A 25,124-nucleotide genomic window follows, 5' to 3' on the forward strand; every position below is an offset into this window, starting at 1 on the left:
AATCCAATATGCACTGTATAGGAAGAGACAGTGAACTGTCAGACACCCTGTTGTGAGACTTGTGTGCCTCTGCTCTATATAACATTATGTAAAATTCTCCCTATTCTCCCCCACCCAATATCTCTTTTCCAAGCTAAAGATCCTTAGCCTGTGAGCAGCTCACACAGCAGAAATTCTTCCAATATTTTGAATGTTTTTATTGCTGTTCTCTGGTCCTTTTCCAGCGCTACCTTTTTTTTTTTTTTCTTTTTTTTTTTTTTTTTTCCTTTTTTTTATGATGGGTGGTACAGCACAGAACATAAATGAAAGACACACAAGGTCCTGAATATCTGGGAAAATATGGACTTTTATAATGGCTTTCTCATTTTCCATGCATGATTGGCTTTTTTGACTGCTAGTGAGTATGAAAGTGAAAGTTCTTTGAAAGTTCCATTCAAACACTGAGGTTTCATTCCTGAGTCCTAGTTAGTCTGTACTGAATTGAGATCTGGTTAGGTTGCCAGACACAGTGTAAAGACTCTGGAATCTAGGAGATTGTTTCAATTTCTTCCTGATTTAACTTTTTTCTTCCTTCTGGAAAATAAATTTAGTCCTGATTCAATTTTCTTTTTCCTTTTGTTTTTTTTTAAGATTATTTGTTACTCCATGTTTCCTTAAATATAGACTTCTGTTTCACTTTACAAGCCTATATATAGATATGTCCTGTCTCCTCAATACAATAATCTGAGGAATAGCGCTAATTATAGCAGTTACTCTTTCTATTTTAGTCTACCATCTCCAGCATGAAGAGTCCTCTTGATTATTGCTTCCAAAAGAGTTGCAAGAAACTATGTACCAGGCAGAAGCTAAATATTCTGGTAAAAGAATCATCCCTCTAAATACCAATAAGTAAACTGCTGATATATGCCGAGCTGGGAAAGGGCTTGGGTCCTTCCCAGGTCTTTTCCACAGTTCTGTATTCTCTATTCAACCAGTTTTCAAACCCCACTTGTTAAATTACTCAAAATGTTCCACTTTCACCCATCCACTGACTTCTTATGCACCTTGAGAACTGAAGAGCAGATTTTTTCCACAAGGAAAATTTCTTGCTTGTCATTTTCTCTACCCACACTAGGAAGTTAACTCATCAGAAAAAAATTCAGCCTGCTTATTGATATCGTGGACATATATGTATAGCCAAACTTTTAGACTTTTAGAGTGATTTGTTTCACTTAGATGGTTATGTAAAGTGGTAAAATAATCAAATAGTGCATTTCTTACATGAAGAATATTTTTCCCTCTAGCTTACATACATATATATATATACAAACACATATTCATTATTACAAATTGCAGTATTAGTTATTATATGAAAATATATGTTGCTACATGTAGTTTATATATGTATGTGTATGATTTGAATCCTGTTAAGTGCTACCAATTTTTAATCATGTTCACCTGATTGCAGTAGGCTCATATATTAATTCTCACACACATTTAAGCAGCAGCACTGTCAACAATGCTGTGTTGAACTGTATGTGCAACTGTGGTGAGGCAATGTATGCTAATGAATCCTTCCCACCATAGGTGACCTAAGATTAGGACATATCTGTTTATTAGCTGGGAATGCAAGTTTACATGTCAGGGCGTGTCAGAAGTGCTAGGCTGAAACCAGGAGCCCATCCCAGCTAAACAGGTGGGTGCTAAAAGCGAGAATTGGATAGAAGAGCTGTAACAGTGAGGTCTTGCCACAGAACAGACAGAAACGTTCTTTCAATAGAATAGTGTAAATTGAACTTTTAATTACTATGTGCTCTTTTCAGCACGACAGATGAAAAACTGGAACTGAGCAGCTGGAAGCATGAACTGTTTTCCAGGAAAAACCTGCCTTGAAAAGTGCTTTGTGAGCATGTTGGAATTGGGGAGGCAGCTGTGTGATTTCACAATTTGATTCTAATTGTGCTCTAACAGGCTTGTATATTCAAGTTCTTGGGTTGGAAGACTTGCTGAGAATGGGTGCTGTTTAATGTGATTCAGTTAGACTTTTGTGAATCAATTTAAAAACACAAAAGTAGCAGATAGATTCCATGCATAATATTAATGAGATTATTATGCAAACACCTCTTGAAAATATTCTAAACATTATATAAATTATTGGCATTTTTGAACGTAGCTTCTGACACCAACATCTCACTCTGACCAAAAGCTAACCAGGAGGTCAGAATTTAAACAGGAGTGAAGATAAATGCAGACATGGCTGAGACATTTCTACCATAGCACAGATGTCAGAAAGTGTAGCTAAATCCCTTTGCCCAACCACAATATTTCACACAGCATCTTTCAGTGGACTGGTAGTTAATTGCCCAAGTGCATGGAATTGTGCCCGCTCAACACCCCACCTTGCACCTGGGTGTAACTCTTGCAGCTAAATGGCTTCCTAACATCTTCAAGGTGTCCTTGAGACAGGTGCCTTCTGCAATTCCCTCTGTACACTTTTTCATTCTGCATTTGCCATAACTCTCAGTTTCCCTTTGCAAATCTACCTTGATGCACAATTTTCTCCCTCTTTCATACTCTCAGAAGGCACCCACAGACCTTGTTAAGCATACAGCCCCCATAAGCATACAGCCCATCCCTGTGGGTTGTGAAGGAGACCTGCACAGAATTCTTGCTGCAGCTTCATCATTAACTTAATTTCCCTTAGGGAAATTAGTACTCAAGAGGAGTTTGTAAATGTACAGCACGTTGTTCATGTCCATCCTGGAGCACAGCAAGCCAGTGGAGGTCTTTCCTCTGTGCCCTAAAAAATGCTATGTGCAAAAGATTAGGAGTAGCAGCACCTGGGCAGTCTCCTTCCTGTAAGTTCTCCAAAGCCAGCCACACTACACCAAAATGTCAACTTGCCTGTAAATTCTGCCTGCAGATCCTTAGCACAAGTACATACAAGTGCCTTCTCTCACTCCTCTCTCTTTCACTACACCCAAGTCCTAAGGAACAAGCATTTTCTAATTATTGTTCTTCTGATGCTGAATTGCTGCTAAGTGTTATTGTAGCTCACTGTCCTAAAAATCAAATCAAACCTGCCTAAATTCCCTCTGCTAACCAAAGCTAAGAGCCTCCTGAGCAATCTTGTGCTTGCTCTTGCCAAATTCTGCTCATGGTGAGGCTGAGCCAAGGGCTCTGAGTCAGTTGGATTTCACTGCTGAGTCAACCTGCTCAGCTAATTTTATCCTGGACTCAAATATAAATGAGAATGTTGCAAGTGACATGATGCTGATCTGCAAAAGGAGGCGACTGTGGAATAGACACACTGTCAGGGATGTGTATGGGAAAAAGGAGCACGCCAGAGATCTGTACATGCCTAGTTGTTCTCACCTAGAGGATGTAAACACCAAGTAGCTCAACATCACAGAGAGAGAGGCCAGAAGAATCACTGGCAAATTGTGCTGATATTTAAGATACACATTTATATAAGATATACATAAGATATGCACATTTAAAAACAATTTTCAATGCTGAAATTACATAGTAATAGTAAGTAAATGATAATGCCTAATCTTCATATAGCCATTTCTATCCCATCTAGCCCATAGAAATGATAAATGTATGTTTGCTATGAACAGTAAATACAATTCAAGCTTCAGCTTAAACTGCTTTTCAAGAGATGGCCTGGTTTCATAGTGTTTTTAGCTTTGATTGTGTAAAACATTTGGCACCATCAAGTGGTAAAACGGTGGACTGCTCCTTCATAGCATTCTCAGAAATATAAAAGGGAACAATGATGTGATTGTATATTAGAAGGGAGCCTAAAATTTTAATATATTTTATTGAGGGTACTTGAAAAAGTTTCAGAGTTTTTATCAGGAAAAGTACTGGATTAAATGTTTTTTTTTTCCCCCAGCAAATTAAGTTGGATCTGTCATTGTTTCAGTTTGAATATATCATGGCAATCAGTTTCAGTATTTTTCAGTCAAATTTCTGAAGTTGAGTTAATTTACATGCAATCAGAATAGAAATAATATTCAGTTTTAGAAACTAGTATGAACTTATTATTCTTAAAGCAATAGTTCTATAAAATGGGAGCAGAAATAGTAACCTGCATTGCTATGAGACTTGCTTAACTTTTCCCTGCTGGCCATTGAATAGGCTTGAATGGGATCAGCCAGTAAAGGCAGTCTGCAAAAGAGGGCAGATAAAATTAGTAGAAATTAAATACAGAATTAATGTGATTCAGAATTAATTAATGTGATTCTAAAATAATAACAGCAATATAGTCTTTTGCCAAAGACTAGTCTTAGGCCAAACTCAATTTTGAAATTTGAAGAGATTTTAAATTATGAAGTAATCATGCATCATTTTAATTAGTACCAGCTTTGGTATGGGTAACACTTAATATATGCATAATTGATTAAAGGAATAGTAGACCTACCTGTGGAGTAAAATGATCTATAATTATACTGGTTGATTGTTTCATAAATGTTTTTATTATTCTCAGTGTGTGCTTATCAAATAAGGATTTTTAAAAGACTTTCTTCTTATTCTTAAAAAACCCAAATCAAACCAACCCAACTAACCAACCAATGAACTCATGAACCAACCAAAAGCCCAAACCTGCTCCCGTTAAAATAACCTTTTTCATTACTTAAAAATTTATTTTAATGATAAGCAAACTCTAGTGGATGAACTCACACAACTGAAGAAATAGAAAAGACAGGCAGATGAGCTGACCTCTGAGAAGTAAAAGCAGGTAATTGGTGCCAGGCAGCAAACCAACCTGAATAACAGTGAACAGAAAATCCTTGTGTTACAAGCAAAATAACTTTTCCTGATATCACTGAATAACACAAGGTATTTATATGGATTGAATTCTCATGTTTATCTGAGAAAAAATATCTGATGCAGAAAATATTTTTCCATTTTGTTATGGATACAGAAGATGGGATGCAGTTTATGAGAAAAGGAAATTATAAATGTTAGTTTAAATTAATTTCTTTTAATCTACTCTTCAAGTATATAAGCTCAATATTTTAGTAAGAGATGAAGACTTCATTCTGTACTGTTTGTTTGAAAACAGTGTTAACTGTTATGGGATTCTCATAATGGGAAGGGGAGAGCATTAGCACACTGCAGCAGGCTCCTTGTAAATCAGGATGCTCAGCACCTTCCTGCATCCATAGCTTGTAACATTATGTTTTTCATCTACGTCTTGGACTTCCAAAAAAGGGGCAGGGAAATTTGAAGGGCTTTTGTGACATCTTGACCAGATTTTAGGAATTTACATGCAGAAAAATATTTTCCAAATTGTTTGTTTTTAGTTTTTTGGGGTTTTTTTAGTACTGGATGCACTTGATTGTAGTAGCTCATCCAGCACCAGGAAATAATGTGCTCAGAGAGAAATAGGACAGTGATTCCAGAAGTATGCAGAAGTGTACAGAAACCCTCCCACTGTTTGTCCCAGTGTTAGATCCTAGAATCCCAAGTACAAATGGAGAGAAATGTGTGGCAGTTAATAAAATGTTACTCCTTAATGGTCAGTCACGACCAGAATACATGAGTTCTGTGTTAAAGTATCATAGAAGAAAAAAAATGCATTTTTGAGGGAATAATGGGGAGTGAGTCAAGGGAGTTTCATGGAGCCTTCAACAATTTTTTGGTGTAGTTGCCTTGTGGAGGCTTCAGTCACTACTCGTAAGAGAGTGATTGATAGCAGTGCTCTGCTGTCACCCTCCCAAGCCCCACATGTGGCAGGGAAGAGGAAGGGTTGCTGCAGGCCTTGCTGTCGGCAGGGAAGGGGATCTGGGGAATGGCAGCACAGCTCTGCCAGCAGTGCTGTCTCAGCTCCGCCCAAGCGCCAGCCGTGGATCCCCACGCTGGCACAGCCCTGAATCCAACCTAGTGCACCTTGCCTCCAGCTCAGCTTTTTGGCTGGGGCTCAGTGCAAGACTGGCTGGAGCCCCTCTGAGAGGGAGCACAGGCAGGCTGCACTGAGAACTGCTTTCCATGTAAGCCTCGGGAAGCACTTGTAGGCATGGTCTGAGTAACAGGGTGTTTCATTTCACAACTTTGAGAGGAATCTCTTCTATAGATCACACATTCTTCAGCTTGATCCCCGTGTCATCTTGACTCTCCCTGAATTTAGAATTTGCCAAACCAAAGGAGCATGCAAGGATTCCACTTTATCACATGGATAAAACCACGGCTTAACAAGTGCTTTGAAAAAAACTCTTGCAAAGTACAAAGATATCAAAAAAAGAATATGCAGTCTGTGATTTAATTGTTTTAACAAATTAGGTAAAAAAAGGAGCTATTCTGTATTTGCTCTGTTTCCCACCACTCATTACTAAGCAAAAGATGAAGTCAAAATGTGTGGCAGATTTTCAATTAGCAAGGCTTCCTCTTATCCCAGAATACTGGCATCCCAAATTGGTGGTGTGGCTTACAGGTAAGCTGTCAGTTAACCAAAATTTGAATCCTCGTGGTGATGTTGTTCTGCTTTCTTATATGTATATGTTTACCAAGGACTACAAACAGCTGTAGAGCAGCCACTTTGTAAATAGAGGAGAGAGATTCTGAAATTGCAATGGCTGTACCTGACACAGACGAAGAAATTTTTTTAAAATAGTGATGGCACAAAAGTAAATAACACACGATGTCAAGTGATTTGGCTTATGGTAGTTGGAATTTTGAAGGCACAGGTGTCAATTTTTAATGCACTCTGTTTTTGGGAATCAGTTCTGTTCTTATGGAGGTTGAAGTCACTCTAACTGGGCATCCAGTTCTCTGAATACACTGCTCATTGTGATAGATTGTTGGCAGTTCTTTCTTATTCACTTTTTTTTAAAGAGAAAAGAAAATGAAACTTTATTCTGATGTTTGCTGATTCTATGATTAATTCTTAAGAGGCATCCTTTTTACTGTGAACTCCTTTTAAAGAAATCTAAGGGTTTATTTCCATTTTTAGAAGGATCCATCAAAAGTTTTGCATAAATTGGAAATTTCTTTTTAAAATTTAACCTTTCAGTGAAGTGTGATTCATATCTTTGCATCATGATGCTAAATGAATACCTATGTAAGGATGTTACAATAGAGTACTTATCTGTTTCTGCTATTTTTTAAAGAGTTGTTAAGTCTTTCTCTTGGTGATAGAGATAATAGTCAGGGATGTTGCCAGGTTGGTTCAGTCTCTCCCAGACACAAGGCAGGATGCACTCCACTTCCGTCTGGAGATGCAGGATTTAAGCCCCAGAAATGGGCATTGAATACCGCAGTGCAGCAATAATTCCATGTGCAAGGCATTCCATCAGTATCAACAGCACTTCAAAGAAGAATCTCCTTAAGAAGTGGAATTAAACACTTTTCAGCAATAGCTTTTGTACCAGATTCCCAATACACATATACAGAAATGAATGCTTTCTAAACCAACTAAGAAATCTACTTCTGAGCTACATGTGAAAAATAAATTCTATCTTTGCTTTTCATACCTTTTGGATATAAAGGAAACATTCTAAGAAGACAGAAGAAACCACATTAATTCTCCTACATTAAAACTAAATCACATCTATAATGATTATTTTACCTTTATCAAAGATTGATTTTGACCCACTAAAAATTTAATTGTCATAATATAGATTCACCAAGTGAACTTTCTTAATATAGCCTCATTTTGCAGCATTTGCTAAACCTGGAACTTTATTGTACAGTTTATTGTACAGCAGGATTGGTACAGCACTAGATCAGTGGACAAAGAGATGGATTGAAAACTGACTGAAGGACAGGGTTCAAAAAGAGTAGCCCAAGTCCAGCTAGAGGCCAGTTACATGGGGTGCACTGGTCTGCAAGAGATAGAGTGGTGCCAGCGGGCCAAGGGGGTTGATCCTTCCCTGTGCTTAGCGCAGGTGAGGTCATGTCCAGATCTGGGCAAACATGGAAATACTGGAGCAAGTCCAGCAATGGATGGTGAAGATGATTGAGAGATTGTTATTTGAGGAAAGGCTGAGAAGGCTGGGATTGTTCAGCTTGAAGGCTCAGGAGGAATCTCATCACTGGGTATAAATCCTTGGTGCTTGCAGTATCACTGGGGCAGTTTGTGTTGTGCTTGGGAACACAGGCAATGCTCGCTGCAAAAATGGAGAACCTGAACAAAATATCACCAAAGGATGTGTGCATGGGTACAGTGGAGAGGAGCTCCAACAGGATTCCAGAATCAGACCATATGAAGCAGAAGAATCAGGTGATGGGCCTCTGAATCAGAAATTACACTCCAGGTTTCACAGAGGGTGACTGGGGGAAGGAACTCCCTGTACCACAGTCATGGGGGAACTTACAGCTTCCTGTAAGTATTATAGGGTGCAGGCTGGGGCATTGTGTTTGCTTTTCCTCAAGTTAATGGCTTTGTACAAAGTTTTCATTTGCACGAGTTAAACTAATTGCCTGGTGTTTAGTTTCTGAGTTTCTGAAGTGCATAGTAGCACTTGTCCATGTCCTATTTCTGAAGGAGAGCTATTGACTATGCTCTTGGGGAGGTGGGAAGCTTTATTTAGGAGTATAAAAACACTGTTTTACACTCCATCCACCACTATTGAAGTTGTTAAAGGTTAATGGTTGATCTGAACAAAAGCTAGCACCAGGATACTTAGAGCTTACATAAAGTGGCAAGGATGTTCTTTGAAAGGAATAAGTTGATTGTGGCAGGGGTGGATGCACGTTGTCAGGCAGCCTTGCTGAACATGCAATAATTCTGCAAACACAACATGACATTAAGTGCATCTTAACAGGGACTCAACCTACATACATTTAGCCCACACCTAGCTGCAAAAAGTAGGATTCAGTTTTATGAAAAGCACTTCAGATATCACAAAGAGTCTCACCTGGTCTGGAGCTGCTGTTGCTCCAGAACAGTGCAGGTTTCACACTGGGATTAGGCTGCACATCTCTTCTATACCAAGGCATCCCAGACTCCCCAGGATCTTCCAAGTGGCGTTGGATATTTTTCTGTAAGTAACTGAGTGCCTTCTGTACTGAATATTCCAAGTGCTGAAAATTAAATATCTACTAGTATTTTAGAAATCCTAGGGTATCCTGCCTGTCCCAATATGACATTTCACAGAACTCCCACAGACCTTGTGTGATATGTGCCAGCTCATGTGGGTATCTCAGGTTTTTTGGAATATCTAAAATGGTTCTATGTATGTATGTTTAGACATTTAATTGCCTTCATTCAGGCAGCTAAGTTTAGTCGTGTGCCATCTGGTGTTGAAGGATACCATCAGGGAATCAGCTCTGAGCTCTCATGGTTGCAGTTAATCAGAATCACTCTGAAGCTGTGTAAAGGTGGCATGAACCCATGCCTGGAAATGCTGGGTTTCTTTTCTATTTTAACATGAGAGATGAGCCTTTACATCAACAAATAGCATATTTCATCTCACAGGTTATATGAATGAATGCTGATTTTTTTATGGCAGCATATATATCTTTTAGAAAGTCCTGAAAGCTTAATGACAACACATGCTGACACTGTGGTATCCACAAGCCCCAGGATACATGTCAGCAGTTTGCAATCACTTCATGTATAAATTCTAGTCTGATCCAACCTTCATTTTCAGTTTCTCTCTCTGTCTCCCTCTGTCTCTCTGTTTTATTGGATTGTGGTGAAGGTTTGATGTACCTTTCCACTTGCTCATCCTCCAGTTTTCACCTCACAGTATCCCTTTCAAACCAGGTGAACTGGAAAAACATTTGAGAGAGAGTGAAAAAGATATTTAATTGATAGGACAGTGAGAAATCTATTGAGTAATGGGGGAAAATGCATTTCACTTCTCAAAAATATTCTAGATGACCTCTGTGAGTTGTAAAAACCAAATATTTCATGGTAGGAAAAGAAAAAATAAACTACATTATCATCAGACCATTAAGATAATTTGGAAAGTAGTTTCATAACCATTAGAACAACTATGAAAATCTGCTGATTATAATGTAGATTTAAGATTTCAAGTTCAGATTAAATCACGAAGGAGCAACCTGTTCAGCCTTTTTTTGTTAGAATTGTCTTCTGATGTAGGTCTGGCATGACATCCAGTTATGGGTAGCATGACATATATGATGGTAAAATAAATATATGCTTAGATTGTATTCCAAATAATTCTTCATGTTTTGAGTGTATGCATCCTTACAGCCTGTAAGAAAACTTAAGAATGTCTACTAAATCAGTATCAAAATTCTGTTTTGCAGAACTGTCATCTCTTTATATAATCTTCTGGATCAAATACACATATAAAGGAAAATATTGTCCTACAGTAGACACATATGTGATAAAATTAATGTAATGCTTCTTATTTCCTTTATGTCTTCAGACCCAGTCCTATCCTCTGCTATGCATTGTTTTTTACCAAAGAAGGTAAAGGAGAGAGATTTTGGAAGAGATTCCAGGAGAGGTTTCATCTTGATACAAGAAAGACATTTTTTACAATGACAGTAATTAATCACTGTAACAATCTCCCAAGGAATGTGGTTGAGTGCCCATCAGAGCTCAGCTTCATGAACTTATGGGATGCTTTAGGCATAATTCCTCTCATTCTAGCACCAGTGGAAAATGGATTTGAAAGTTTTACTTATTGTTAAGAGGTAAGGTCTAGTGTATGTAATACTGTTAGTAATGTATTTGTATAATTTAGCTCAGTGTTATTTTTTATAGTGTTTCTTATATCTTTCTAGTGTTTTTTCTAGTACCTTTTGACCCACGGAGCCAGAACCCCACTGTATGAAACTGCAATGCCTGTTTGCAAATGCACTATGCAAGTAGCATCTTCTCACTGTTGTACACTGTAGTAACACTGACATTTTACACTTCTTGTTCTAAATTGCAATATTGCCCTAGACATTAAGTATACAATGAATAAGAGACAAAAATCAAAATAACTTACTAAAGGTTAAAGAAAAACTCTGAAAGAAGATTGAGCATATTCTATTTTAATTTTCAGTATTTTTTTAAAATATCAGAACTCACAATATTCTGAGAATTGAACATTTAGCATAGTGCATTTGGCAAAGAACTCATGACATCTGAATGGAGGGAAATAAATTGCAATGTCTTGTGTGAACTCGTGGTTCAGATACAGAGTCTATCCTTGGCTTTTCCATCCACAGCATATTCCTACAAAGATTTAACCTGCTGCTGAAGATCTTAACTTAGTATCACAACTGGAATGCTGTGCTTCACTGCAGCCTGCCATCTTTTCATGTATGTGCATGCCAAAGTCCATTCTGCTAAACAATCATTCAGGACCAACAAATTCCACTGGTATTTCAGTCTTTAGATGGCTTGCACTTCTGTGAATTATTCGGTAGCTTTCCCCCAGTATTTTCCATGGAAAACCATGCAGAATCCTGCCTTAATTCCCACCTGCAAAATGCATGTAGTTACTCCCTCCAAGAAGAGAGACATTCACTGAAGGCTGGCACGAGATTGGATACTGTCACTTTTGTGTTAGAGGACAAGAACCAGTTTGTGCAATGACATAAACATGATACATTTATTTCAAGCCTATTGCTGTTTTATTGTGAAAATGGTGTAATCTGAAGTGTGTGATAATACATAATTGTTTAAAAAAAAATCTGTCTTTGTTTTATTGTGTCTGACCTCTTAAAAACCAACAAAACCCAACTGTTTTTAATTTTAGCATGATGGGAGAGACAATGACCTTCTCAAGCAACAACTAAGCTCCTACAACTTGATTGAGCCCTTCCAAGATAGAAAACAAAGTCTGAATTATGCCAGTCTCTTCAGACAAAGAAATGAAACAAAATCTCTTATAAGGCAAATTTGATGAGGAATCTCACTAAATCAGTGATATATGTGAGACAATATGAAAATACATCCTGTTGTGCTATTTTACAATTAAATGGCATAATTTAAATGGGATATTAATATTTTTAAAAATCCGCCTTTTAAATGCTGATTTTCTAGCTGCATGTTGCAGGAGGGTATTGTAAATGACTGGTTTCTTTTTCCTGTCAAACATGCCATGAGATGGACATATTACTGTGGAACTCAAGACTTAGAGGGTTGTTTTCCTATTTATAGCTCTCTTAAATGTAGAACTAGTTTCATTGTTCACCATAACTTGTTAGGTAAAACACTGATTGGATTTTCCTTACAGTAGAGGGCATTCCTGATGTGGAAAAAGAAGTAATGTATCGAAATGTAAAGGATAAATCAATTTCAGCTTATAAATTTCCTGTTGTTCAGTAATTTGAATAGCATATGCTGCTGTAAGATTTGTAATTAACAAATTGTACACAAACACTGTTGTTAATATCATTGTAGCCCTGTAAGTAGATGGGGTGCTGAGTTTTCATCCTGCTTCACAGGAGCTGCTTAGGCTGCTTTAGAAAGCCCTGCCTATATGTGCACTAAAGTATATTTTCTAATTATGCTGATAGCTTCACATGTTGAGAGAAATTTCACAGCCATTTCAGGGATTCATGGCAGGACTTGGCTTTGTAATTTTTTTCATGTAAAAGTTGCTAGCATTTCTGAGTTCAAATCTTGTCACAGTAAGATGTCTCTGCATTTGAAATTACATGAGTGCAGGAATTCATTCTTCTGACAACCTCTGTTCTGCTTTTGTCAGTGGTAAATTCCAGCTCAAGGAGATGTCAAATCACAATGAAGAGAGGTTTGCCAAGGAAAAAATAATGATAATTCACACCTCAAGGAAATTAAAATTCAAACCCACAAGTGTGTGTATTAAAGGAAAATCTCATTAGTTATATACAAACTAAAGCTGCCTTGGCCTTAGTTTTCTGGTTTTGGTGTTTTATGGTTTTTTTTAGTTTGTTTTTTTGGGTTTTTTTTTTGTTTTTGTTTTTTTTTTTTTTTTTTTGTAAAAACATACTTGAGAAATAAGTAATTGTGATGCTTTGCTACAAAATTTTAGGGAAAAAAGAAATTCTTCTAGCTATATATGTGTTTTTTTTCTTTGACCAAACCACATAATCACCTTTTTATTATTTTCTCCATTGAAAGTGTCACCCATTTGTATAATTTCACAAACTTCTTTCATCCAATACTTCTTTCATCTCCCGTCAGTGCTTTGTTATTTTTAGCAGTGCAGGCTTGAGAAGCAATGCATCGTCAGTGTGTCCCTGGAGGCATTCAGCAGCATTTTATACTCAAATTAGATACAGTGTTTGACTGATAAATACATGGATAATCAGCCTTGGAGAAGGCAGCCTTGATAAAACAATATTCTGGACCCATTCATGAGTGAAGTTAATGTGGACTGGTAACAAAGTGTGGAAGTCATGTTGGCACGAGCCAACCTAGAGTAAATCTGTGCTGCAGTGTGCGCAGAACTGTGCGTGCTCACTCCACACACCAATAGCAGGATACAGACCTATGTGCTGGGAAAAAAATATGATTTTTACTGAAGCTGCTAAGTATACATGACAGCATAGGCTCTGCTGCTATCCCTTTGCATGTGTTCCCATGCTTCTGCCATAGGAGGAGGTAGAACTGGACACGCACAGGTATTCAGGTAAGCCATGAACTCGTTCATTTCAGGCACCTGGCCACTGATACACCAGGTGTGCCTTTGCTAAGGTGGGGAGCCTGTGCCTCGCAGCTCCTGGCTTCTGCTGGGGGGAGGGCCCGAGGGCCTCCGCTCAGCGAGGGACAGCCGTGACAGCCCGAGTGCTGTGCGGTGGAGATGGCGGAGAGCAGCTGAGGCGCTGAGGCTCTGGCCCGGGACGGGGCCTGTGCGGGCGGCAGGGCCGCGGGCACGCGGAGCGCCTGTGGGGGGCCCGTGGCCGCCAGGGGGCGCCGCGCGGCGGCGGCGCGGGGCGGGGGCGGCAGCGGCGGGGGGCGGCGGCGCGGCCCCGGCTGGCTGTCAGCGCCGCCCGAGCCGCGCTCCGAGCGGGCTCCGCGCTCCGAGCGAGCCGCGAACGAGCTCCGCGCCGCACGCACGGCTGAGCCCCGCGCTGCCATGGAGCCGCAGGCACGCGGTGAGTCTCTTCGGGACACAGCCCTCCGGGGCGGCGCGGGGGTCCCGTCCCTGCCGCCCGGAGCTGCGCTCACCCCTCGAGGAGGGCCGAGCCGGCGCGGGGACAGCGCGAGTTGGGGCGGAGGGTGCCCGGGGCGGGGGGAGCCCGGGGGGATCAGCCCGGGGCACGGGCGGTGAGAGCAGCGCGGTGAGCGCTGCCCGGAGCCCCTGCGCGTGGCGGCCCCGGGCTCGCCCGGGAGCGCGGCATGAGCCGGCCCGGCCCGGCCCGGCCCGCGGGGCATCCTCGCCCTGCGCCCCGTCCTGCATCCCGAGCCGGGATCCCCCTGGCTTTCCTTAGGGTTGGGATGTTGGCGGCCGCCTTCTCCTCCTGCTGTCTCTAGACGTTTGGCGGTCGGGTGGCTGGCTGGCAACTCTAAGTTGGTGCCGCCGAGGTGTGTTGGTTGTTTGAGGGGTTTCTGTGTGTCCTGCTCCCCTGGCTGCAGCCGCTGCGTCCCGGGGAGCCGCCTCCAGCAGCAGGGACCCTGGGACTCCGCTTCCAGCACAGCTCTGGATCCACCGGGAGCCGCTTAAAATTGGATCCGCTAAAATATTTCTGCAGCTTTGCGAACACAGCATCCATTCACCTAAAGTGAGCTTTTTCTGTTACAACAGCTACGGGTTACTTAGCTGCTCATATCCATCTCTGGATAAAGTTAATTGGCGTCCAGAGAAGAGAAGAAACTTTTCACGCGAGTTACAAATGATGTTTGGGTCAACATAAGAGATTTTAGCACAGAGAGGTCTTGCTCACTTTTATAATCCTTTTTTTTTTCCTGTTTTCTAAAGAATCTCTAAAGGACTAAGCAGATAATACAAATATTTCTGCAAAATCAGAATGTTTAAGAAACATTTTCTGTCATCTGTAAAACAAGGAGATGAAAAAAGCAGGAGACATATGCTCATTGAAGCTAACTGAAAAAATAGGCTTCCCAATTGGATAGTTAAAATCTGCCTTAAACAAATACACTTACAAGAGGCAATGTTGGCTGCAAATACGTTTGTAGGTAAAGGAATACAGTGGGAAATTTGAGTTCATGATGCCTGTGAATGGGAGCCTTTCTGGAAAGTATTGTGTATGTGCTGTTCCAAAGGATGCATGGCTGAAACTGCCTGTCAAAATAAATAGATCTGTGGCTCAGTTCTTGGGATTTTTAGAAGTCAGTATTAAGACTACAGCATCAGATTGTTATTTAAACTAATTTTCTGAATACATCTGTATAGCTACTATGATGGGAGCTCCTGTTCATTAAACAGGAACAGATATAGAATGATACAGAATTTGGGTAATTTCTTGTTTTGTAGAGCTGTTGGAAGACAGTATCAGATTCTGATTAGCTGGATAGTGATATATGTACATGTGAATCTTTTGCCTTCTCTGAACAGTAAGATAAGTAAGCACAAAAGTTTTCAGTATGTGTTAAAAATTTAGGTCAATAAATGTGTTTAGCTAATGCATATTCGGGTCAGCAATTCTGTTACTTTCCCAGGTCTTGAATGAATTCTTCTGGATGAGTAGCTATTGGCTAGTGAGAGAATGTAAAATTTTACCTGCTACTTTTTTCTTCAGTGTTTCACCTGTATGTCTCATTTCTGCAGTCTCTTGGAACAGTCTCCCATTACTAAAAAACAACCCAACAAAAAAAAAACCATCAAAAAAGAGTATTTCTTTGATAAACTAGCAACACAGTCCAAGATTTTTTTGGTAGGTGTTTGCATGCCAGCAAACCTTTGTTTTTACCTTCCCTTGCCTTCTAGACTTAATTTAATGCGTGGTACTGCACTTATGGAGCCTTGCTGGCAAAAAGAATTCAACCTGTATGTGTCTCATGCTGTCAAATTCAGTTAAGTACATCTGAGCACTGGCCAGAAGTCTGAATTTTTCAATCCCAGTTACACATTTTGCAGAGCACAGTTATAGCAGTTTACTAACAAAACAGTAGCAATTTGCTTGAAAGACTGCTCTACTTCCAATATATCCTTAAGCAGCAGGAGAAATGTGTATACATTTGAATGAGTTTATTAATTGCTTCTAAAGAACTTTCAGATGCCCACAGAGAAATGAATCCTGAATGGTTTGTTCCAGTGAGCTCTGCTGGGGTATTGTATTCCAACTAAAAAGATAAAGAAAAAGCTATGCATTTAAAACCATTTAAAAACATAATTTTGTTGTTTGTGCCATTTTATATTGTCCTTAAGGCAGCCTATGCCTGAGTAGAGCAATTTTATGTTCAAAAAATGCATGCAAGTATAAAACACAGATTTCTTCAGATTTCTTATCAAAATAATTTTGTCAGCATTTTTACACAGGAGTATGAGTCAATTTTGTAAGTCTTAATGCAAAGATGGACAAAAAAAAAAAAGTATTGTGTGTAAATATATCAAGGTACTGGGTAGAGGTCACAGCTAAACGTCATGAGTTTCTGCCTATCTGTCCATGCCCTGAAGACTGTGAAAATTAAAGACTCTGATACTTACTTTAAAGTAGTAGAGAGAGTTCATGGACTGAAACAGAATTACTGCTAAACATATTGGGTATGTGTGACAGCATTCATGTGGATGAACTATATGAGGCAGTCAATCAGACAGGGTAACAGTAAGTAATGGTCAAATTATTTTCTAAAGAAATAACCATATGCTCTATGTAAACTAATTCATATGTGTAATAAAAATAATAAAATTTACTTTTTATAAATTTTATCTTTAAGTCTCTGGGTGCTTTTTTCTTTGATTACTTTTTGTTCTTAATGGAGGAGCTGATCCAGGAACACACCAGCTAGGCTTGTACTAGATGCTAAAAACTTTGTAAGAGCATATTTGTTTTCCTTCCTATGGCTGCCAGTTGTTTCTCACATGAAAAGTTTGGAAATCTGAAGAGCAGTGTTCCCCTTTGAAAGGGAGGTAGATTCAAACTATGTATTTGCCTTTCATCATACTCATTCTACTCCAGGTCCAGGTTAACTAACACAAGTAGTCTTGCTTTCCAGTTTAAAACTATGAATGCCCTGTAATAATGAGAGTACCATGGATGTCTTACTCTGTCTCTCATCTGAGAATCCCATATGACTTTAACACTAGAACTTTGCTCATTACACATTTTTCTCCTTTTGCAATAATTCTCCATTTCTTCATGCATCCAGATATAGCTGTACCTTTTTTCCTGTCACATCCTCTCTTGATTCTTAGTCTGATAAAAAGCTTTGATATGCAGCTTTCTGCTCCCACTTTACCTACACAGGTAGCTCAACCAGCAGCATCTTACCTATCCTCGTGTTTGAGTCTGGTGCTTTACAGAGGAGCACTGACTGTTTTGATCTATGTGCACCTTTTCCCTAAGGATAGAGTAAAACTACTGGTTTGGAGCTGATTTAGTGTAATTGTTTTATGAGAAATGCCTGTCCACATGTGCTTTTTGAGGCATTAGGATTCACTCTAGTTATCCAGGGGTTTGTGCTGCTTTTGTTACTGCTTTCTAGAGCTCAGCATTGCCTCACTATGGAAAGCAGGAGAGAGGACTTTGAAAAGGGTCATGAGGATATTGGTGTAATTGAACTAGCCAGTGATAACCTGTTTATTTCACTGCACAATGGAAGTTTCAGCTGCTGTGCTAGTAAGACCACATGAAGAGGAGGTCAAATGGAAAAGGCATGGTTGTAATTTATGATAGGATTCTTAAATATTTAACAAGAGTACACAAAGCTCGAAATGATAAAGAAAGAGAAAATGCATGTGTGGAATGGGTTATTTGGTATCTCAGATTTTAAGCACGTAAATGTCTGAAATCAAATGCTTCTCTTTTACACTTCTGAACCTGTACTGCTTTCAGCTTCATGAGTCTTGTCACACGTTGAAATTCAGTTGACTGAGGCTGAGAAAACTTGAGTGGCTTCATGCTTCACCTGAGAACTGAAAATAGCATACTGTGGTATTTGGAAATATGGTATAAAAAAGGGACATCATCTAAAATCTAGAGCCAGTCTTACATGTCTTTATAACTTTGACAGTTTTGCAGCCATGAGGACATAAAATGTAGAATATGCTAAAACAAAGACATATAACCCTAAATCATGTTTTAAAATTCTTAGCCTATTTTTTTCTCCTGTATTTTCACAGACCTGGTGGTATGAGCCCTTCCAAGCAGCACAAGTGTAATCTGAGTCTGCTCTCTGTGCTAGTGTGCTAGTGGAAAGATGAGTTGCTGATGTGCCTCACTGACTAGTACAGTAGAGAAATGCATTAAACTTTTGAGGTGCTTTGCTTAGACCGTGTGCTGCTTGAAGAACGTGGCACAACCTTGGCTGACAGTTGCAGAGGGTTTGGAGGAATGTTGCCATATGTAGAAATTCATGTATCAATTGGTAGCTTGTTTTGCACAATCCTGGAATTCGGATTTAGAAAGAATGGACTCAACACTTGATTCAGAAACTGTTTTCAGGGTAAAATTAATTCTTGCTTTCTAATTAGAAAATACGTCTTCAGGTAATAGATACTATTTTTAGTAGTATCTACTACTACTACTTTTATCTGATTTTGTTTATACCTCATAGAAATGCACAGTTGCCATGCCAAATTTTATACTTGTAGTATGCTATAGTCATATCACTGCTATCTAAACTGGGCCTTTTGGCTGCTGCATGCTCCAAACCCATTTCTGAGAAATGGTGAGAAGGGACTGACAAATATGGATTTTAGTACCAGATGTCACAGTGACCTTCAAAACCCTTCAAAACTATGTATGTGTGATTCTTTAGGACAGAGATAATATTACTTACCATATTTGAGGTCCATGGATCAAAATCATACCTAACTAGGCTATCATGATTACACTTCTATATCCATGATGTGATTAAGTGTTGCAGGTGAGTAATTGTAAAAGACATATTAAGCAAGTGCTTGTATTGTACTTTAGCAGGGACTCTCCTTTTCTCTTGTGCTGTCTCAGTCACTCTTTCACTTCATACAAAGAAATAGAATGGCAGCAGTGAGGATCTTGTTGCAAATGTTCTTATCAAAAAGTGTAAAACAAGTGCAAGAATGCAACAACTACAAAGTGATACTTCCTGAAGTGCCATCCTATCATAATAATAAAGCTCTTATAGTGTCTGCAATTTTCCCTCTCCCACTTGAGTACATTTTACTTTTTCTGTACTTGTAGGATTTAAAATCACCAGATGATAAGAAGGGCTTCTAAGAGGCTGCTCTTGTTAATTAATTACTTCTGTGTAAGATTTCTTGAACTTTTTGACCCTTTGTTACTTATTCCAGCAAAATGTTATTGTGCTTATATTAAGTGGCTTGTGGTTAATGGCATGATGAAGTGAAGGATCCGCTATTGGATCCCCAAGCAGACTGCAAATAGATGCAAAAAGTACTAGGAATTTCTGTATTCTCTTCATGTTACCTGTCATGTTTTCTTATGTAAGCTGGTTGTTGAAAAATATCTCATGCTTGTAGCTAAAACCCCATTTTTACAGCAACCAAATAATAATACAGTAGTGAAATTTATAAAGATAGGTTTACAGAGAAAATGAAAAGTCATGAAAAGTATGTGTGTGTATCCCATGGCCAGCTAATAATTGCTTAATAATTAAAGTTACTAACATACAAATTGTAAATAAAGCATAATTGAAAACTACGCATGGTATGAATTTAAAGGCTTTATGATTTATATTCTGTAAATATTTATAAAGGGTAGGTGACAAGAGGTAATGTTTTCTATGTTTGCTTCTTCAGTGAAGAGTTAGGTTTTTCTGTGTTCGCTGGTTTGTTCAATTGTCTTTTCACCAGTTTCCTCACCAGGAAATTGCCTTGCCACCTGGGTGGGATGAAGATGATACAAGTTTATGGTTACAAAAAGGTGGTTCATAACCCTCCATAAGTTTTAAAATACTTCTGCAAAGTTGCCTTAGAATAACTGTTTTCATTGTCTTTAGGTGGATTTGGTAGTAACTTATCAAGCTGACATTGGCTCAGGCATTTCAGGTGCTTATCTAATTTCTCTTTCTATGTTTCTCACTTGAATTAATATGTTCATAAATGCACAGAGTAGTCTTCAGGTCACACTATGATTTTTAGAGGATGATAAGGAGCAAATGTGTCTAGTTAGAAGATCTTCTGAAGGCCTTAGATACATTATATTCTTTGTCTGGTGCATGCTGTTGCAGGCTAAATTTTCATTTAAAAGTGATCAGAGATGGTTGTCTTTAAACATATCCAGATTTTTCTTAGAGACAAGTAAAATATATGTACATTACAGAGTTAGAGGGGCAATTACGCCAGGAACAGAAGATTATCTTGTGCTCAAAGTATTTTAGGTAGATGGCAGCTATTAACTTATTATTGTGGGAGGAAGGAATCAAAGTCATAATCAGAGAGAATGATGTTTGCCATGTCATTACCTAACCAGTGCTGTGCACTATTATGAGCATATGAGGACCCAGTTAAGCCATGTGCTCTTGTGAGAGAAAATCCTTCAGTCCTGTAGTGGGATGGGTTGTTCAGAACTCTGATAACAAAGAAAGGATGACGGTGAAGAAGGAGTGATTACTTGAATAGCCTGACTGATTAATAAAAAAAAATGGCTGCTGAATAACGTCATTCAGACATTCATATAAACTGAATCACAATGCAGACTTGAAGACTTAAATAAGGTCTTTGCAGAGCTAAATAACAGATATTATCAGGAAACTGGAAGTCAAATACTACAGGTGGAGGAGAAATGTGTTCTCTTGGTTTTAAATTCCTTCAGAAAACAGAGAAGCATAGATAATCAGAAAATATAGATGAAGCCTGAAATAAGCCCCCTTTTATGAGAGGCTCAAAGATAGAAACCAGATTTAGACCAAGATCCAGAATTAGAAGACTTCTCAGGTGTATCCAGTTCTGCACAGAAATATGGAGCATGGACATGTCCTCAGAAGGGAGTGGCAGTATTTTGGTCATAGTTCTGTGCTGTGTGTGGGAGTCAAGAACAGGGAGGGTAAGAAGAGAGAGAAATTTTAACAGTAAAGTTGGGTAGAGATGAAGATGTGAATGGAAGTTATTAGCAGAGATGCAAGTATTGGAGTTCTGGTTTATTTCAGAAAAGTATGCTGTGTTATGTTTATTTTGCAACAACTTCCTCAGTAAAATATTCTTACTTAAGGTAGTAGAAGCGTGAAGAGAAGACAAGACTGTCTTGTGCTCATTTTCTAGACCTTCTTAAGATACTGAAGTTAAAATAGGCATTATTTCACACTGGGTGACCTGTAAAGATTCTTGGTTGGAAATTTGAATGAAATTCTAGCCACTTGAGTGTGGTCTAATGCAAACTCAGTGGCATGGCAACCCATGCCATGTACTTAGCTAAACCTCATCCTTCTCACCCTTGGTCTGCCATTGCCTGTGCCCACAGCAGCTGTCATAGAAGCTCACCCTCTTTGGTTCAGGGCTTATCTTCTCAGCTGATCTTCAAGGAAAAAAGAAAAAAGCCCAATGAGATGTATGAGCTGCCATTTTCTGCTGGTATTTGAGGCTGAATTGGGGACCTCAAGGATTGAGGCTGTATGGTGTGGCTGGAAGTGCCAGTCCCTGTCTTCTGTTTCCTGAAGCCCCTTTTCCTGAAGCATGTCACTGGGATGGTTTCATGGGGCATGCCACCTGTTTCTACACAGATAGCCAGGGCCCTAAACTCCGGCTGTCTCCACTCAGAGCCCCACTAAACAGGCACATTTCTTTGTAATGGTGTTTTATGTAACATTGAGTGAGCAAAGCCACAAAATTAATGATGCTAGAAACTCTGAAGGCCTTAACATGAAGCTTAACACTAGGAGCAGAATAGTAAGTGCTTCATTTCACAAGTCAAGATGCTGGCAAAAAAGCTTGTGGGAAAAACAAATGAAATTTGTAGGTCCAGGTAGATAGTGCCATTCTGACTGAGAAGTGTTTTATGTGGCCTGTGTGCAGAGAATTACTATTACACTAATTCCAAATTCCAGGTTTATCAGAGCAACCCACTGCAACAAAACATCCTGGCCGAAAAGCAGCACATCTGCAGGAAGTGGTGTGGCACTCAAGTGAGTTTCTTGTCAATATATTTGGAGTATTTGTTTTAAAAAATAAAAATTGATGTTTCATCTTGAATACAGGGCCTGTGCAACAGAATATGGCGATTGTCTCTAATAAAATGTGTTGTTTTCAAACAATATTCATATAAGTTAGCTTTATTTTAATTGGTTGTAAAGAAACTGTGTTGCAGGTAGGTGCATCCAAGAGTATGTCAAGTTTATTTAGGGAAGACTAGAGGAAGTTTCCACTATCATATGACCCCCATCCCCACCCCCACCCTGTTAGGAAGGCAAAAGTGCACTGGTGCAAAGTAGCTAGTCTTAATTATGAAGGGATTAAGGGGTGAAGCAGGTGGTGCTTAAATAATGTGGGGCTGGGAGGGAGGAGGACACAACACACAAGACATGTCTGCTCTGAGAAGTGTATTGGTTCACTGTCTCATTTTGGTGGCCATGAACTTTTACATAATGTAACATAAAAATATTAAGAAAAACTCTGGGAAAAGTAACAATTTAGGAAGTGATGTCAGCTCTGGAGCCTCCAACTTAAGAAAGACATGGATGGTCATAGAGATAATGAGAGAGCTAGAGCACCTGTCCTAAGAAAACAGGTTGAGAGAGTTAGTGTTGTTGAGCTTGGAAAAGAAAAGGCTTTGAGGACACCTTACAGTACCTGAAGGGGTCTGCAAGAGAACTGGAAGGACTTGTTTCAAGGGCATGTAGTGGCAGGACAATGGGAAATGGCTTTGAACTGTCAGAGTAGGTTAGATTAAATTCTAGGAAGAAAATTATTTACAGTGAGGGCAGTGAGACGAAGGAATGGGTTGCCCAGAAAAGTTGTGAATGCCCTATCCCTGGAAGTGCTCAAGGCCAGGTTGGATGGGGCTTTGAGCAGCAGGGTCTAGTGGAAGGTGTCCCTGCTCATGGCAGTGATCTTTTAGATCCCTTCCAACTCAAACTATTCTATGATTTATTGTTGCTAATTTGTAATTATGTTGCCTACAAAGCTTTATCACAGATCATTGCTATTTTGTGCCAAACAGTATGCAATAAGGTAGTCCTGGTCCTTTAAAACTGTGACAATTACTCTCCCAGTTTGAGATTGATCACAAAGGGGAAAGATAATTTGTCCCTTTTCTCCCAGCATTTCTAAATTTGAACTTCAGTGTGTGTAACAATGTAGAAACATTTATTCTGTATTAAAACAATGGGAGTAATGAATTTGAGCCTGAAGAGAATAAAGAATCTATCATGTACCCAATTATAATTGTTTCCTGTGTATTTTCCCTAGTACATTTACAGGACCAAAAGTGGCACATCTGTCTTACATGTTGAAATATTTGGAAAGGGGTGTGAGAAAAGCAAGCAACCTGCTGGCTGCAGCATGATTTTGCTAATTTTTAAATTGCACTTTTAAAGATCTTGTTAGTTATGTGTTTTGATCTAAAGGACACAAAATATGACTATGTGAAATTTTTTGTTGTAATTTTAAAAAGTACAATTTTATTACTTCTTGGAGTATGGATACATTGTTGGAAGTTAATTGAGGAGGCTTTTGGGTTTAATTATACTGCTGTTAGATTGCTATCTAATTATATTCTTTTGCACCTGGCTTTAGAAAAGTACAATAAACTGATTCATTCTTAGAAAAGGTTATTAAATCCTGCCATTAAGTTTCAGTGATTTTGATTCAGTGAAGCAGATGCGTGATCTTAATTATACAATGGATGGGATTGCCGTCACTTCCACCAGCTGAGGACCCCAGGTGCCTCTCTATTCAGGGATGAGAAAAATGTAGTGACATGTATTTTTAGCATGAAAGGGTAGGCTGAAGAAATGTGACTGACAGCTTCCACCTCTGACTTCTAGCATTTCCATGTCATAGTTCTTATCTTCCCCTACATTGCATTTTCTCTAGTTTAATTATATATGCATTATTCCTTCATTTGTTTTATGCTTTCTTACAGTTTCTAGAGTACCTTATTTGTAGAGAACAAGTCCCTTTTGTGATGCAGTTATCCACTTTCTCATTCCCTATTATTCTATTGTGGCTTCATCTTTTTCTTTCTTTTCCCCTGTTCTTTCTAAAGAAAAAGAGATGACAACTCTTCCACTTGAGGCATTTTTTCTTACCAGTGTCTTCACAGTAAGTTGTGCAGCATGATCAATAGAAAGCACAGAAATTGGTACAATGTTGTCATTACTTTCAGTTTGACATACTAGAAGAAACCTTCTACTGTCTTTAAACTATTACATTTCACAACAATTGCTTTGTCTTTCCATAGCTACAGATTGAAAATGTTACCCTTGTCTTGTCCAGGCATTCAGGATTATTATTCTATACAAAGAGATCTTGCTTTAGGTTAAAATGTATAAGATCACCCTTGCATTCCTGGACATTTCCAATAATTATTTTGCTTGGAAGATCAGTTCTCAGGTTGAAATTTGAGGTTGAAGTAAGTGATATGTATTTTTTTAACTGTTATTGCTATTCTCACTTTTAGCTATCATGCTTCCATGTTTGGCATGATTATCAAATTTCTTATCAATGTGTATGGTTTCTTGGTGTAGTGGTCAAACTGTTGAGTCTCTTTTCTGCCAGTTTTTTGTGTGTAGATTGTCTCTTTTCACTGGCATAGATTGGCAGCTGTGTCAACGGTTTCTGGTGGAAAAATAAGGTAGAGTCATCCTCAAGGTATGATTAATTTCTTTTTATTATACTAAAACAGAGAAAAGGACCACCACGGAACAACTGGCTGTTTATCCAGGAGCTTCAAATAAAAGTGTTCCTTTCTTTGCAAATCTGCCAGTCTATCTCATAGCTGTGGATAGATTTTCTTACTTGGGTTTGCAGGGGTTATGAGATGGAAGGGAAAGCTTTAATAAAGTCAGTAATAAGCTCCAAGTTCCAAAATGACCAGGGACACCTACTCTGAGATTTCAGACTATGTCCTAGAACTCTTGAACACCCAAAAGCTGTACTCTCCCTCTCCTTGACATTGCTGCCAAACTAAAGTTCAGCTGAGAGAGGGAATGAAGACACTTGCCCATCCATCTCTCTCTT

At 39.0% G+C, this 25,124-nt stretch overlaps 1 protein-coding gene across 3 annotated transcripts in view; it reads left to right on the forward strand.

Annotated features, from left to right (window-relative positions):
* Nucleotides 1-10,355: 10,355 nt before the first annotated feature.
* The window catches only part of TPD52L1 (TPD52 like 1), a 51,614-nt gene continuing 36,845 nt past the window's right edge, over nt 10,356-25,124 (forward strand). For 2 of the 3 annotated variants that reach the window (XM_079298107.1, XM_079298108.1), the window contains exon 1: nt 13,824-13,980. In XM_079298107.1, coding sequence (XP_079154233.1) covers nt 13,962-13,980 — 19 coding nt within the window. In that variant the 5' untranslated portion in view covers nt 13,824-13,961. Of the gene's footprint in view, nt 10,600-13,823; nt 13,981-25,124 lie in introns of those variants that run through there. The other variant, XM_079298109.1, reaches the window with a different exon arrangement.

The sequence above is a fragment of the Erithacus rubecula genome (assembly GCF_903797595.1).
Source record: "Erithacus rubecula genome assembly, chromosome: 2".
Classification (NCBI taxonomy): Eukaryota; Metazoa; Chordata; class Aves; order Passeriformes; family Muscicapidae; genus Erithacus; species Erithacus rubecula.